At 26.6% G+C, this 18,203-nt stretch overlaps 1 protein-coding gene across 1 annotated transcript in view; it reads right to left on the minus strand.

Moving 5' to 3' along the window:
• Positions 1-18,203, minus strand: part of RluA-2 (RluA pseudouridine synthase 2) — a 464,236-nt gene that overhangs the window by 54,960 nt on the left and 391,073 nt on the right. The window contains exons 4-5 of the mRNA XM_075357664.1: positions 9,370-9,491; positions 6,029-6,129 (exon numbers count right to left, since the gene is read on the minus strand). Coding sequence (XP_075213779.1) covers positions 6,029-6,129; positions 9,370-9,491 — 223 coding nt within the window. The remainder of the gene's footprint in view (positions 1-6,028; positions 6,130-9,369; positions 9,492-18,203) is intronic.

The following is an 18,203-nucleotide window of genomic DNA, read 5'->3' on the forward strand; positions in this document are numbered from 1 at the left end:
ATGGTGTAAGGTTCACTATAATTCTGGAGAAGAGTAAAATGATAAATGACCAGTATTATGCATCTTTGGTAGATTACCCAAATGAGAAAATAAAGAAAAAATGATCATATTTGAAGAAAGTGAAGGTATTTTTTTTACCAACATTACACACTGACTCATTCTCCTGCATTAGGAGCAGCAAAATCGTTTGAATTATGCTACAAAAATTCTTCCACAAAATTTATCCACCTACTCAACAGACTTAGCATCTTGGAACAATTTCCTGCTTTCAAATATGAAGGTAAATGGAAAGAGGATTAAGCAAAATGATGAATTATTGCATATAATTCAGCCTCTTTTGAATACTTGGATAAATTATACTATAAGGGGATCGAAAATCTTGAGATTGGACTAAGAGTATAGAATTAAATAAGATTATGTTGAGAAATAAAAATTATTTCTCCCAAAAAATCATGTCTTCTTTATTTTTTATATGAACTTATCAAACACCTCTCATAAGTATGTAAATGTACTTGTTTTGCCGCTGGCTAAGGAACAAAATGATATAAGCCTACTATCAAATAAATGAATAACATAAGAAGAAAAATATAAATAAATACAAACTATGTAGAATAGGGAAAAATAAAATGCGATAATTGCAAATTGATCTTTTAAACTGTTTCTTTGAACAAATTAGAATAAAATATGGAAATTCAGATTTATCTACTGTGTCAGAAGGCCTAATTTTTATCAAACACAAAATAACAGAAAGAAAATAATTTAGGAATATCTGAGATTGTTAATAATAACAATAATGGTAGTAAAAATAATACATTAGAACCGTTAGAAAAATATTATGAATAGTAAAATTTATTTAAATTTGTATAATATTAAGCAAATTTTTGCTTAATGCAAATTTTTGCTTAATATGCTTAATGCAAATACTGAAAACATACAATTCCCTATCTTCACTTTTTGATTAGGTACAGAAATAATGACAGCTAATGGCAATATAGTTTTATTATTGTTATTTACTTTTTTACATTAAATATCATAACTACTACATTCAAAAAAGTATTTCTTAAAAATATTAAATAATTCAACCCTATTTTTATATATTTAATTAATGTGCAATAAAAAATGAGGATGGTAGAACCAAAAGCCAATAATCAAGAAGACTGTTATACTAATCTAAAGTGTACACTTATTAATACAGTTACTGATAATCAATAAAATAAACTGAGCAGCAATTGGTTTGGAGCTAAAATTTGAAGAGGTAAACAGAAAAGTGCCATAAAAAACTAGCCATAATTTACTAATTAATTTAATTTTTCAAACGTATATAATCTCATCATAAAACATGAATAGGCATGCATCAGATGTGTAATTGAGACCATAAACCAACACTAAATTTATACCAGTTGTCCAGGTGCATTTATAGATGGACTGTACTTTTCAAACTATATTTACAATAATTTGAAGCTATTTTAATTTTTGTTGGTACCAATAATTTACATTTTCAAAATTTTTTCTTTAACTTGTATTTTGATCGTTATAAGTAAAACATCAGATATTACATTTTAATATTTTTGAATACAACAAAGTATATAAAAATTTGCTTAAAACATGTATGGAAATTTTTAGTTATGTTCTTTTTTTCAGTAATTTATAACAGATATGTGAATTTTTCCTCATGGTTTGTTTTCAATAAAAATCAAAGTTTTTATAGATGAATTTGACCCTAACTGTTTATGGAACATTTATCCAAACACTGAAAAATATCTGTCTTGAGGTCAAACCATTTTAAGACCTTTTTAAAATTTCTACTTTTAGACAGTAACAGAACAAAAATAAATCATATATCACTGAAAACAAATAATGCCTCCAAACAAATAATCTTTTGTAAATAATAAGTTACTGTTTAGTGTTATCTACTTATACATCAGCTCATTGCATGTTTCAACAGAATGGCTCTAATATATTAAATAAATTATATTATTAAACCGATGTGAACTATTTAAAAAAATTATGTAAAAATAAATAACATAATTACTAGCAGCAAGGTTACATCAATCATGCTAACATCATCGATCAACATTAAACATCAATCATATTATTTTATTTTCATGTCAACTTACTAAAAATGAGCAATGGGCCATGTGCTCTGTTACTTTGAATGTTATTCTGTCCCTCACACATGTTAAAAAATATCTATCTATATACTTAACAGTGTTTATGGTACTTCACTGACGAAATCAATAATAAAATATATATATTTAAAAAATAATTGTTTTTATTAAGATTTAGTATTCTTTTAGTGACTTTATAGAAGTGGAAACATCAAAAATAATATTTCTTTTAGTATTTAAAGCTTTAAGTAAACTGTTGCTTGCACAAATTAGAATCCCATTATTATCAGTGAAAATATACTACATAAAAATATACTTTTGTTATATATAAGAAATGATATTTTCATAACAATTCATAGTAATAATAATACTGACATTGAAATGTGGACATTTAAAAAGGAACTGCTAGCTGATAACATTCAGTCATTTCTTTTCTAAGTTATACAATTTTTGTCTGTTTAATGAAACATGAAATGAGGTTCTTTAAATAAAAATACTGCTTTACTATGAAACCTACTTTGTTATATACATACTATTATTTTTTTTTTATTAGAAGCATTTTTCATTAAAATTCTATCTTTGAGAGAAATAATTTAACCATAACATGAACACACAACTTTTAAATTGCTACCAAGAGTATGATCTGATAAAGGTTGTTGAAATCACACTTTTCAAGAGTTACATAATTCTAAAATAATACAGACAGAAATTTTCATATCTTTGATACACACACATTTTATTAAAAAACAAATAAAAAAATGAAAACATAGGATAGATGGTCCTACATAAAATAGAATACAGTACCACTGAATTATATTTGCTTGAATCCTTTTAATATTTGAGTCTGAATGAGTTCCTTTGACAGATTGAAAAATAACATTTATGGAAAATGAAGCCATTATTCTCAATTGGCAATAAAACTATTTCAACTAGCCAAATAAAAATGAATTTTAAAACAGCTTATCCAATTTTGCTATTCATCTCTTCAAAGAATTTAAGTTATCTTTTTATAGATATCAATAAATTCTAAATCAATATAATTACTGTTTTTTCTCTTTTTTTATAGGAAAATAATACTATTCTGCTAGGCTTTATGACTTATTTAAATAGAAATGTGCAAAGAAAATTGTGTTCTGATTCAGACAAAATGGTCTGTCATTAATATATAATATATAATACATAATATATAAAACACTAGTAATTATGGCAAATTATGTTTACTGAGTACAGGATGTAATTACAACATTCCATAACTTCATTAATTGATTATAAGAAAAATTAGTGTTTACGTATATTAAAGAGCAGAGTTTTATCTGTTATTTAAGTGCAATTCAAAAATTTTTCTCATGATCAGTTTCAATAAGCTGCCTATTCTAAAAAAAAAAATTATTTTGTATTTTCATGAATAAAGGTTATTTTTTTGCGTTGATCTATGTTTTAAAAATATTCTTGAGGTTAAAGGTTTATTCATTATTTCAATTTACATGGATAGTAAAACAAGGATTAGAATTGCAGCTAACATTGGCTTTCTGTTAAAGAAGAATACAGTTTTTAAATTATAAATACTCCATTTTATAATAAAAATTTAATTGTTAAAAATAACATAAAATTTTTAAATTAACTTTTAATATTTTGAAAAAGAATTTTCAATAATTAAAGTAATGCACACTACCTGTGAAAGGGATTAAAGAGTTATAGATAAGACATTAAAAGCATAAACTAAAACCTGAAAGTTCATAACAAATACATCTTAAATAACATTTTAGAAAATGAAGTATGATAAGTATTAAACATCAATGTTAAGTAAATAAATCATATCCTGTAAATTAACAATGGTGGACACAATTTCAATGTATGTTTTTGCCATTTATTTACGCAAATGACTTAGGAAGTTGTAGATGCAGCTCTCTCAATATTTTTATCACCGTACTGCAGATCATTATTTATTAAATATATTTAAATTTTTTTGTGTAGACTTTTTATTTAATGTCACATAAACAAATTAAAATCAAGCATTAATTCACTTACATTACATACTGTTTTAGAACTAAAAGATATAGTATTTAGACGACAGAACAAAATTTACTTATATTTTGGATTAAAAAAGTTTTCCTGCAAATATTTCACAATTTACATACATACAGAAAAGGAATATAAAATAAATAAACACTAAGTAAAACATTTATGTCCTCACAAACCAGATGGTAAATAATAAAGAAAAAATTTACATAATAAATAAGTAATAAACATTAAGTAGATAAAAGAAGACAAAAAAAAAATTAAATAATGGCATATCATAATCAATAACTTATCCACATATGATACTGTGGTTAATTTTCAGTAAAAGTTATAGTCTATGTGCATTCATATGCATAAAAAATGGCAACTAACTAAATAGAAAATAACTCGATGTAACTTATTTAGTAGAAATTGCAGAACCTTCTGTTAGATTTAAACATACAATACTTCACACACCCCTGCTTAATTAGATTATGTTATTCTACACATTAACAGTCCCAATTAGTTTCAATAAATAGGATTCAATGATGCTCAGCACAATTTATAGAATTATAATTTATCATAAAGTAATATAATTTATCTTAAGTATCAAGTAAAGAAATTTTTGTTCAGAAGTATGAAAATATACATTTTTAATTATTTTGCTTTGTCTGATTATTGAAATATTTTGTTAATTTTAATAATAATTTTTATTTTGTACAACATTATCTTGTATAAATGAAAAAAAGAATAAAAAAAACAGATTGTTCTTAAAAATAAAGTTTTAGAACAGTGCAAAAAAGTGTATACAGAAGTTGGAAAACTGTAAAAATTCAACAACTTTGGAAAGTTGTACTTCCTTCCTTGGAAGGAAGAGAATCTAACAACAATCTTGAATGAAAGGAATCAGTGTTTGGGAAAATAATAAAATGAAGAAAATTATTAAGTAAAAATTGTATCTGACGAAACTAAAAGAATGTGATGATTAAATAGTTAGAAGCTGGGTTGGGGAGTTAAGAAATCTTAAATACTGGGATCCAATGACAAACATGATGAACAATAGAGAGGGGTATGGAGATAACTGAAGACCAAGATACTGAATACACATCTATTTGAAGGGATGGCTGGGTAAGGTAATGTTAAATTTTATTTTATAAAATACACTCTATTGAGCTGATAAATTTAGGTACTTTAAAACTATTTTTAAACACAAAGCCAAAAGAAAATGACAAAGACAATCAGACTGTGAAAAATAACAGAAAAAATCATGCACAATCTTTTAAATATTACAAAACTTAGATTTCATAAAGAAAACCTAAAAAAATATTCAATTTTTTATTAATAATAGCCTGTTATTAAAATACACACACATCACTCACCCATTCAACATTACACTTTTTTCTCTCTCTCTCTCTCTCTCAATAACACACAGTTACTCATATTTTTCTTCAGACAAAAAAATAAAACCCATGACGCAAAAGCAATTTATGTGCTTATTCCTAAATTACTATGACATAAATAATTTTTTTATTATTCAGTTAGGTGTAATAAAACAACTTGTCTACTACATAAGAATCAAACTGCATAATTATAAAAAAAAACAAAATCACAGCATGACAGACTTTGCATTTCAATAATAGGCCTACTACTACATGCTATGCATGTCCACTAATTCATTCAATACTGTAGTTTAGTTGTAAGCTTTAATAACTTATCTTTTTTTAAAAAAAAAAGAAATGCAAACTGAACAAGTTCTTTGAATATCCACTCTTTTAGCTAATACAGTGTTCTGCAGTCATAAGCAACACTCTGGCAAGTGGCTACATATCATATCAAAATAAAAGTGAGTATTCTTTGTATTTATTTATATATATTTTTCAAATTTTCTGGTTAAGTAGTTAAACAAAATTAACAAACAATACCTGTGCACAATATTGGCTAGAAGATCATTATGTTTTAGTCGATAATCAACATCGACTTTCTCGTAGTTAACTGTTAAAGATCCTGTTCTTATGCACCTTTCCTGAAAATAGAACAAAATAAAAAGTAAAAGAAATTAATATTCTAATAAAAGTTTATTTGAGTACCAAATCTTGATACACTCCACAATACCAGTAACCAAACAGGATTCTCAGAGTCTTCCACTTATCCACACAAAACCAATCATATGATTACTTTAGTAATTCTAATAATCATGTTTAGAAATAGAATTTAAAATGTAAAAGAAAAAATGTATTTTATTTATGCAACCTAATTGAATAAAATATTTGAAGGCCTATTCACTTTGAAAAACTTAGTGCATGAAATCCAAGTGCTGTACTGAAAATAATATTTGAACAGCTGAATTATGATTTTGACTTAAAATTACTTGATTTATTTTGTTCCTGTGCTTCTATAATTTATAAAAAAAAAAATATTGAATTTTATGTATATTTGTGGTTTTAATTTAATAGCATTTGATCAAAATAATTACATTTAATTTACATTTAAATAATTACAACACACATACATAACTCAAAAGATAAATTATTAAGGAGTGTAGCATTGGTTTGCTACTACTAATGAAATGCCTACACATTCAGGAAAGCACTTAAGATTGCTTACTGGAAAGGAAAAACAAAATTAATACTAGATTGTCAGCTGTTAACCTGAATAAGAACTTGGCAACAAATGGAACTAACAGTACTATCATGGTTTACAAAGCAGCTAGAAAGAATGATCATAAACCAAAAATAAGGAGTTACTGACAGGGAGTCCATAGGGCCGAAATTAAAAAAAAATTAGACTGTTGAGAAAATAATTATTTCTTCATGATTCACTTTCCAAATTCATCTCTTTTTGTACAAAGAGAGAATTATTAACCAATATTTAAAATGTGATAAGACTTTCTTACCATATCTTCAATAACACATCTAAATATATAACATCCAGAAAAAGATGTTCTGGGGTTGTTTTATTTATAAGAAATACATGAAAGCAGGATAGTACTACTTATTCAGAAGAATGAATAACTTATCTTCCAACAGGATCTCCTGTAATACATATCTGATTTCAAGATGAAGAAATAAAAGAAAATTATTTATGGGTTCAATATCGAAGAGGATAAATGAAGTAATCAAGACCAAGGGAAAACATAGAAATTTTTAAATTCATGTAAATTTCATTATTAAGCATTCCCTTGTAAAAATAAACTTTTCTGAAAAAAAAAATGTTCAGATTTATATTTTTCTACTGTCAGTAACCTTTAGATTTAAAAAAAATACAAATTCAATTAACAATGTATACATACTGAATTTATTGAAAAAGTTTTGATCTTATTGGAGTTTTGAACAAAGTACAAATATTTTTATTTTATTTCTTCATTTTGATATTACAATGTGGCTAATTTTTGGGCACTGGCATAAAATAAAAGGCCATCTAAAAGAACAAGTGGGGCCAAATTTATAAAAAAATGTCCTAAAACCTATAAACACATCTTTTTTAAAAGTTACAATTGATATATAACTATCAAAGTAACAACTAGCCTACCATTTACTTTGGACTGACTATATGGTGAACATTTTTTAATATTACGGTTTAAAGTATTCTATGAAAAAATCATAATAATTATAATTTCTTACTTTCCATGAGCTTATACGTAAGAAAAATAGTTTTCTTCATTTTTTGTATGTTTGTTGAAAAAGGGATGGGTAGTAGAAAACTAGTTGACCTCAACAGCTAATTTTCTTCAGTCTCTTACCTCTGATTTCAATAAAAGCATTTTTAGGAAAACTGTTATCATTTTATTGGCTGATTGCATTTTCTATGCCTTCATGTTTGTAAAAAATTTTATAACTTGCCAACAGAATTTTAGTTTTTAAAACATATTGTACGTAACATTAAAGAGGGTGACGTTGTTGTAAGTTGAAGGACTGTGATGCAATTCATGACTTACTCGCTACTAGCACTAGTTATAACAAGAAAGAGTACCTGACTTTCACATGCACTTACACTAGCATGCACATCTTATGTTGCTGAATATTCAATTCCACAGTTCACTGGAAAAAAATTGTTTAATATTTTAATGTAAAAGAAAAGGTACAACTGTTAAATTTCAAAGATACTTTTTTAAAGCCTACTGTCATATTCTTCTAGAAGTCTTAAATGTACTTGCAAGGTCCTGGTTTTTTTTTTTTAAGTGAAGTTGCTGTAAAATAAATGTGTATTAAAGATGACTAAATTTGCACATTCAAAGGCATTCCATGGCCGCAAAAGAGGAGAAGATTAAGAAAATGTCAATGTGGTTTTTTATTATGTTAATAAAGACATTAATTTGAAAAAAAAAACAAATTGTCTTTTACAATTTAGCCTTAAGGAAAAGTTGTATTTATTGGTTTACACTTTGCATCTTTTTAATAAGCAAGATAAGATAACTGAAGTGCAAGATAAATAACTGCAGACACTTGCCAGTTGTCATATGTAAACCAGCTAATATATTCTTCAGCCAGTTGATTTAATAATTATGAGGATATTAATGATAAGGAATGAAAGAGGTAGTCGCCATATTCCTGATCCAAGAATTATTACCTATGTTGTAAATAATGAAAAAATCCATCTGATAAAAAGAATATGCCTGGTTTTTAAAAAAAAATATGTGAAAAAATTCTAAATCCTTACTGGGAATCAGACCGTAAACCAGTAGATTTTGAAGTCAGCATTCTGACCATGAACCCAATTTTTTAACCAATAAATTTAATGAATCAGAAACAGCTTTTCCAATATATCAATGTTTATTTTTTAATGACGTGCTCGATCACAAATAATAACTAATCAAGCATTTGTAAAACTCACAAGTTATCAAACAACAAAACAAAGCAAGGTGCAAATGTACTCAATTTCTGTATAAATCTATTTTTAAAATTGTGCATTTAATTAAACAGTACAATTTCTTTATGAAATCAGAGTAATTACTAGCAATGAAAATAGTTGAAATACCACTTAATTTAGTAAAAATTCTAAATACAAGATTTAAAAAAACAAAATGAAAACTAGAATAGTATAAAAAAGGAAGCGACTATCTTATGATGTTTTATTATTAAATAGAAAATGGATAATATTTAAACCTTAACCTTAAGTCTTACAATATTTATTCCTTAAATAGAAATCAAAATACATTTCTAAGAATTACTTAACAGTAATAGTAATATCTATTATTATTATTATTATTATTATTATTATTATTATTATTATTATTATTATTATTATTATTATTATGTGTACTAACATATTCTTCAGCAGGATGAGCTCGGAATTCTCTAGCAAAGACATCAAGGATTTTCTCCCCTACCCATCGACCTTTGGTGAACGTTGTAAATGTAAAATAGTAAGGGTAAACCTTACGAAGACCTGAAAATAAAAAAAAGTTTAAAAAAATGTAATACAAATGCTATATACTATAATATAAAAGCACAAACCAAAGTCAGATAAATGAATTCAACCAACAAAAGAAATATGGTAGTAAAAAAAAATTTGTTTGTCTAATAAATCAAGTACGACAGAACCTGATATATTTTTTATCATTTCTATCATATGAATTTTGGTGTTTCTCTTATAATTATTTTAATATTTATATTAAAATAGTTATTCTGTACATTTAGTGTCTATATGTATTTATCTTAACACTATTTCATATAATTATACAAAAAATAATTAAAATGGACTTTAATCACATCAATTTTTTTATTTTATAAATAATATAGTGATGCTGTTGTAATCAAGGTTTTTCCTATTTTTTCCCTTGATCCACTTAGGCAAATGCTGAGGCAGTTCCTTTTTTTTTATTCATGGTATAGCACATTCATTCTTGACATGATCTACATAATATTATTATGTACTAATCAAAATAAAAATTTTTATTTATTAAAACAATTTTTTAGTTGTTATTAATATTATTTTTCAGACTTTCTTTTCCTATCAATAAAATTTTTGCTGTAGTTTCAGGGATCTCTTTCAAAAAAAAAAAAAATATATATATATATATATATATTTTAATATAAAATATCCAAAAATAATACCTGAAAAAAATTAAAAACTTTCTTTTAATATTTAATTATGAGTTGGTAATAACCAAATTGTGTTATCATCAAATAAAAAAAGAAATGTTTAATCTCTGAACAAAAGTCACTGTAAATATCTAAAAAAAATAAAATAAAAATTATTAAAAAGTTCACATTACTTTTGTAAAAAATAATTATACAATAATAATAAATTAAAAAAAGTAATAGTTATAAAAATTATTAAAAAGTTCATACTACTTTTGTAAAAAAAAAAAAAATATATTATATTATAATAATAAATTGATAAAGTCACGGTTATACTAAGAGTTTCTTGTTTCATAAATGAGCACACAAGCAAGTCAAAGGTAAACTCATACAACTTTAATGGCATAAAAATAATGACAAAATATCTGCTGAGAATTTAAAAAATTCAATTAGGCAGATTAAAGATAAGAGAGTATATATTAAGATGAAGGGTAAAAGAAACGTTCAAAGTTTGTTATGAAAAAAGAAGGGTGTAAACTGAAGTAGTACTTGCTAAGGAGAGAGAAAGAATGATGAAGAAAGAAAAGGATTTTCTACAAAAAAGAGAATAAAGCATGTGTTAGATGAGGAGTAAATTTGCTGACATAGTAACTTTATTGTTAGCTTGAAAGAAGTGAAGCTGCTATAAATGTAAGCTAGGTATCTTTTCCTAGTCATATTTTATGCTAACATTGCAATTACTGTTTTCAGAAATAATAACCTCATTGAATATCCACTTGATTAACTAAACCAACCTATAAAATTATAGTGTAAGGATCTATTAACTATAAAAACTAAAAGAAGACTTTTAAATTATTTGTAATTGTTGTGTTTTAACAATAGTAAAAGCTATAATTAAAAAACAAAACATACTAAAAATAAAATAAATAATACTTTTTATTGAAATTTTTACTCTTAAAAATTGGCACCAAATTAAAAATAACCACCAACAATTTATTAACACTTAATTCTTACTTACGTTTAATATTATTGTTAATGAACTCAGATTGTTTCAATCACACCTATTTGATGATTTAGTTACTCCACATAGAGTTTTGGGAGTCTAGTTGGTTTCATACCGAAAAATAGTTCATTTTGAAATGGTAACATTTACATATATATAAAGCAGTATATACAATCTACATACCAGTTTATATAGAGCCTATAAAAAAAGTAAAAATTTTATGTTTTCCAATATATTCTACTCTTTAATAAGCAGTAATATAATATTTAATAAAAAATGAAATAAATGTGATCAGTGAATCAGCTAGCTGTCAGTATTATTAATGTTCATCAATTTTTCTTAAAGTACTGGTCATGTAAAATGAATAAACAAATAAATGTTTATTCCAGTCAGTATATATAATAGTATCATGAAAGGAATGGATAAGTTACGCCAAAGTTAAAAAAACATTTTCTAGTACTGATCAGAGAAAACTGTGATAAAAAGTTAATTAGAAACATCTTTACAATATACACACAAAATAATAAATATTAAAGGCTTAATTCCATATTAAAAATTTTAAAATAGATAAAATTATATATGTAAAGATAAATAAATAATAATTTAGCCTCTTCTAGGATTGAATTTGCAGACTATTGGGATCAGCATGATGATATTCAGCAATATAAATAATTCAGTGAAGAATAAATCATTTTTTAATCTGAGTAGTAATAGATTATATAAATATAAGTAGTAATAGATTATATAAATCACATAAATGGTTAAATGTGCTACACTATGAATAAAAAAAAATGTGATAAAACCTTGATCAGAGCAGCATCACAATATGTATAATTAACGGTAAGATTAAAATAATGTGACTAAAGTTCATATTATTTATTTAAAATAAAAACACTTAAAAAAATGATAAGGAAAATAAATGAAGATATTAAATATAAAAAGAAAATAACTAAATATAAACCACAATTTGGAAAGCTTCATGAGAATTGTTTGCGCACATATTTATCTACATACTGAATTAAGATGCAGAATATTCAAGGTCATTCTTTAAAAGATTTAATTAATATTATTTAAAAAAACATCAAGAGAGTTAATCTTGTTTCTCTAAAAGAAAATCTTTTAATTGTATCTTTTTTCTTTTGACGATTTTTTAAAATAGTTCAATAATTTATTAGATATAACAGTAAAAAAAATCTCATTATGTCATATGGTGAAATGATGTGTTGAATTACAAGAAAAGGATTGTGTTGTCTGGTTTGATAGAGGTGGATATTTTTTTTAAGATACATATTATTTTTAGTAAAGACTGCACATTTATAAACATAAACTTTCTAAATATTGGTATACATGATTCATATTTAGAGATGTTAAACAATGGCATGACAGCCCATTTTTATATCTTGAAAACTCATTCTGACTTTTTGAGGAGTCAGAAGAGGTGATACTAAGCATAATAAATATTTATTTATGATAGCAAGTATATCATTTTATTAAGAATCCTCAAAGGCAAAACAGTAAGGTTTTACATTGTTGCAAATGTAATCAATTTGATTATCCCAAAAGAATTTGTCATCTAATAAAACAGTCAGAAATGTTTCTTTATGGGTAACAGAAATACTATCATTATTATTATTATTATTATTGGGAATTTTTTATCTATGCAATCAACAATGTTATGTCTACCTGAAGATTTTTGTAATATAACATATAAAACACTCATAACATATAAATACTCAATATGTTTTCCAATATCAATGTGTTTTATTCATATTTAATGTCAGGCAGTTACATCTAGTAAATTTTTTGAACTGCTAGTATAGAACTTTCAAATCCTTTTAAATAATTATCTTCAAATAAAAATATAGTCATGTCATCTGTGGAAGGGTAAAAATGAATGGTTCTAGATTTTTAGGCAGGTCACTAATAAACAATAAGAAACCAAGGGGTTAAGGACACTTCCCTGTGAAAGAAGGTAAACCACTTCAATCATTATAAGTCATAGGAACTTATTTCTCTTTGGAATGGTTGTAATGTTTTAATTGATGATCTGTGCAAATCAAGTTGCCTACAAACATTAGATTGTAATGAGTAAAATGTAATCACTGCTTTAAAATTTTAGAAAGTCTTTAATATTATTTAGGTTAAAGAGGGATTTCTTGACCTGGCTTAAAAACATTGTATAACTTTTGGTTGTAACATACATACTGTATTATATAATATATTATAAAAAAAGTAAAGAAATTGCAATGGTCAACTTGACTTAAAAATTAATATGCTCAATTTATTCTAAATATCAATATAGTCATTCATTTATTTTTATAAAAATTAATCATCCTGAAAAATGTCACAAGTTTTATTGTATGATGATCATTTTAAATTCACAAAGGCGATGGTGAAGGCTAACCTTAACTCTATCGCTGTTGTACTATATTTGAAGCTACCGGTATGTGATACAAAGCATGAAGTATGCTTGTGCATGTCAAAGTAAATCACTGAGGCATACTATCTTATCGAGTGACTCAAGACTGTATCAATAGAATATCATTAATCAACCATAGAGAAATTTTAACTGTACTTTCAGCAATTTATATGTAATATTTCTTTGAATGCTGAATAGAAATATTTGTGTATAACTTCTAAATTAATAAACATTTATTATTAAAAATCGTGAATTTAAATCTATATATACTAATTTGTAAAAACTCTATGAAATTAACTTTTAATATTACTCACAAATTTTTTCCAAATCTTTAATTTAGAAATTTGGTCTAGTAAATAAATACATAAATACTATCATATGTGGATGTGCAACAACAGATTTTTTTCCAAAAAAAAATTTGTTATAAACAAGCAAGTGGATACAACCACAAAAAAAGACTTTAGCATATTCTAAAAGCATTTTAAATCACCCAAAATTATAATTTATAAAATTAAGTTTTTTGCACTTACTACATTTGTTTCCTCTTTTATATTTAGTTCTTTCACGGTGAAATCTTTATTGAAAGACTTTTTTGTTAAATTTAATTAAAAACACAATTAAAAATATTAAAACTACAGGAAGGTATGTTTAAAAATCGTAGTCACTGAAATAAAATTAACTATTCTGCTGCTATTACAATCTGTTGGTAGATAATAAGATATTGTTTTTGATAGCATGATTTGAATATTCAAAATGCTAATAAAAAATGAGAACCTTAAATAACTTTTCAGCCGTTAAACCTACAAAACGGATATTTCATTTTAATTCAACAAATTTTCAAAAAAATTATTGTATCACTATTTTTGATTTTGATGACATTTGGTATATGATAACTACCCACTTTGTAGTGGCCAAAAAATATTTTTCTATATTTAAAAAAAAAAATTTTCTTGAGTAATAGACTATTTTCTAACTCACCAACAAATAAAAACAGTCATTTTCGTCACTTTTCCCATGAGCTTTAACATTCTTATTTTACTTCATACAGAGATCAGAAAGGGCTTTTAGGAAAGAGTAAAGGTGGAACTTCATCTTGTGTACTCAAAAAAATTCATTTTGTTACACAACCAAATCTTGTAATGTTTATCAAAGTTATGTTTACAAATTGCTGTTTTTTTTTTTCAAATTTTGGGCCCAAAATAAATAATGAAGGGCTTAGGGTAACAGACCTGTTTTTTACTTTTTAACTCTTAGGTACTAGTAGCAATTGTAAAGAAACGTTGGACTGATACCGAGTGTCCTTTATTAAAAAAAAAAATCGCCGCCAAATCGTAAGATTTTGAAAATGTTTCATTTTTGGGGTCCAAAAACCATATGTGAGACAGGTGGGAAAAATTTAAAATGTTTACAGCAGTAAGTACTCTTTATGCACTTTAAAACCATATAAAATTTATTTTGTTACTCAAAGGGATTGACGAATAATGAAGCCATCAAAACCGCTATAAACACCGTTCCTTCTAACTGTGAACAATGTACCAAAAAAATTCACAGCACATATTTTTTCAAACAATAATGTAAGCCTAGCATACAAAATATTTTGTAAAAAAAAAACGTGAATAATATTAAAAGTAATTCACAGAATAGGTTTTTCAAATTATATAATGACTTAAATTCACAATTTTTAATAAATGTTTATTTAATTTAAAGTGATCTGACTCATCACTTTAAGGCAGCGTTTCTCAACCTTTCAGTATTTGCAACCCGATTTTCAATCATAATTTTCATCGCGCTCCCCGCTCTCATACAATAATATTGTATACGATAATAATGTATTTTGAGTATTTTGATGCTAAAGCTACACGACGAACTTAATTACAAAACTTATGAATTACCAAGAATAAGTAAATTTATTTATATTTGGTAACACCGATCAGCTGCATTGAGAAAACTAGAATTGATGCCTCTCTATTGCTCTCTCTATCTTACGTCCACCATATCGGACATTCTTGCGGCTTTGCGAGAAGTTTCGATTTGTCTCGAACATTCTGGAATGTCTGCGCGACGTCTGTGCAAACGTGTATAAATGTGTGTATGGCTGGAAATGCTGTTTCCAGCCAGTTTCAGTCGAGTCGATCCTTCCATCGCTATCCAATCTATCGTGAATGTGTATGTTGTAAATAACGTGTTAATTGCAATTCACAGCAGTAAATTTGTACATTAGCATGGATAAATTTTTAAGTGGGCGTAAGCGAGCATTAAACAATAGTGCAACATCAAGTGCACAGACGAGCATGGTTCCGAAAATAAAATCAAGAAAATATTTTCCATAACACTTAAATTTTGGATTTACCAGTACTGAAGTAAATGAAGAAGGAAAGACCCTGTGTGTCATTTGGTCACAAATGTTGGTGGCAGCAGACAACATGAAACCTAATAAACTTAACATTTGGAAACGCTTCATAGTGAGTAACTTAACAACCCCGAGAATTGTTTGAGTTAAAATTAAAATCATATAAAAAGCAAACATTTAAAAAAAAATACCTTGTGAATGAAAAAGCTTTATTTGCCTCTTACAAAGTTTCGTATGAAATAGCTAGATGTAAAAAGCCTCATACCATTGGTGAAGAGCTTATTTTACCAGCTGCAACTGAGACTGTAGAAACTACGTTTGGAGATAATTTTACCAAAAAACTGCAGTCCATACCTCTATCAAATGATACTGTTGCCCGTCAAATTGGTTATATAGCTAAAGATGTACAGCATCAGTTTTTGGGAAGTTTCGTGACAAATTGTTTTCAATTTAGCTTGATGAGGCAACACATAACAATAAAGATGCCCATTTCATTGCCTATGTTCGATTTTGTGATGGTATGTCAGCAGTAAAATAATTTCTGTAAACCAATAGTAATAGTAATTTCAGTAATTTTCTGTAAACCAATAGAATTCAAAGCAACAGGACTCACATTATTCGCTATCTTAAATGATTTTGTAAACGAGACAATCAAAGAGTGGAAAAATTGCGTTGGAATATGCACCAATGGTGCTCTTCAATGTCTGGAAGATTCCAAAGCAAACAAGCACTTGTGAAACAAAAATCTCCAAAGTGCGCCTGGACAAATTGCATGATCCACAAAGCTCTAGCTTCCAAAGAATGAGTCATGGTCTGAATATTGTGCTAACGACGGTTATAACCACAGTAAATTATATGAAAATGAAATCCCTAAAATCAAGAATCTTTTCTGCACTTTGTAAAGTCATGAGTGCAGTACATTCATCATTACTATTTTCTTGCAAGGCAAGATGGTATCACGTGCGAAATTTTTGCAACGTGTTTATGAATTAAGAGATGAAATCGCTATTTTTTCTTTGGAAAACCGACCGGTAGCCGAGAAGTTTCGAGATGGTTTATTTGTGATGGAATCGCAAGTCAACTGTGAGTGATCCAAGGTACTTAATTTCTTGACATATTCGACAAATTATGTACCTTGAATCTTCAACTCCAAGGAGCATATACACATGTTGGATACAAGTAATAAAGTTAATGCTTTTTTGTAAAAAATTGGAATTGTGGAACAGAAATTTAAAGCAAAAAACCTAGTAATGATTGCAAATGTGGTTGAATGTGTTAAAACTTACAAGGTTGAAGAAAAACATATGAAAGTTGTTTTTGTAACCACTGAAAATCATTTAGCCGTGCTGGTAAAGAATTTTAATAAATCTTCTCTTTCTGATGACAACTTGCTAGCAAGTTACGAGTGGGTTAGGGATCCATTTCAAAATTCTCCCCAAGGGATCTCAACTACCAAAGAAGAAATCTTTATAGATTTCACTGTAAGTGACGAAATCAAAAGACAATTTAGTAATATATCACTCTTTGAATTTTGGGCAGGGGTGAATGATGCGTTTTCTGTTTTGAAAACAAAAGCATTTCGTATACTATTATCATTTTCAACATTCCACCTTTGCGAAACTGGATTGTCTGCGGTGGCTGCTTTGAAGACAAAATATAGATCTCAGCTAAATATAGAAAATGAACTCAGAGTGTCTATATCTAACATTAAACCTTCCTTCGAAAAACTTTTCTCTGCAAGATAGGCCCAAGGGAGTCGCTAATAATTATTAAACTTGTTTTTAATTTAGTATCGATAAGTTTATTAAATATATTGTGCACTACTGATACAATCCTGTTTGTAAGTGTATTATATCAGTGCAAATGTGTATTCTATTATTTATTATGTCAGAATGTATTCTATTTTACTTTCCTTTCAGTAATTGATACATTTTTTTAATAACATTTTCTTTTCGATATGCTCGTGCCCCCCAATTAGTGTATCGTGCCCCAAGTAGGGGAACGCGCCCCACAGGTTGAGAAACACTATTTTAAAGGGCATTACAGAAGAAAGCATTTGATGTAAAAATCTTTGGACTACAACAACCCTAACAAAAATGGTGGCCATTTTTTTTTGTTCACAGCTAGACAAAAAATTGGTCTACATTGCCTTTCAAATAACTACTCAATAGTAAAACAGTAAAATTTAGTAAAGACTCCTAGCTTTAAACAATCTAAATTTTTAAACATACTAATTTTTGGTATGAGACCACTATTTGAGATGAACTGTAAGCCATTTTTGAAATCAGCTGAAAAATATTAAATG

Source organism: Lycorma delicatula, chromosome 2 (genome assembly GCF_047948215.1).
Source record: "Lycorma delicatula isolate Av1 chromosome 2, ASM4794821v1, whole genome shotgun sequence".
NCBI lineage: Eukaryota > Metazoa > Arthropoda > Insecta > Hemiptera > Fulgoridae > Lycorma > Lycorma delicatula.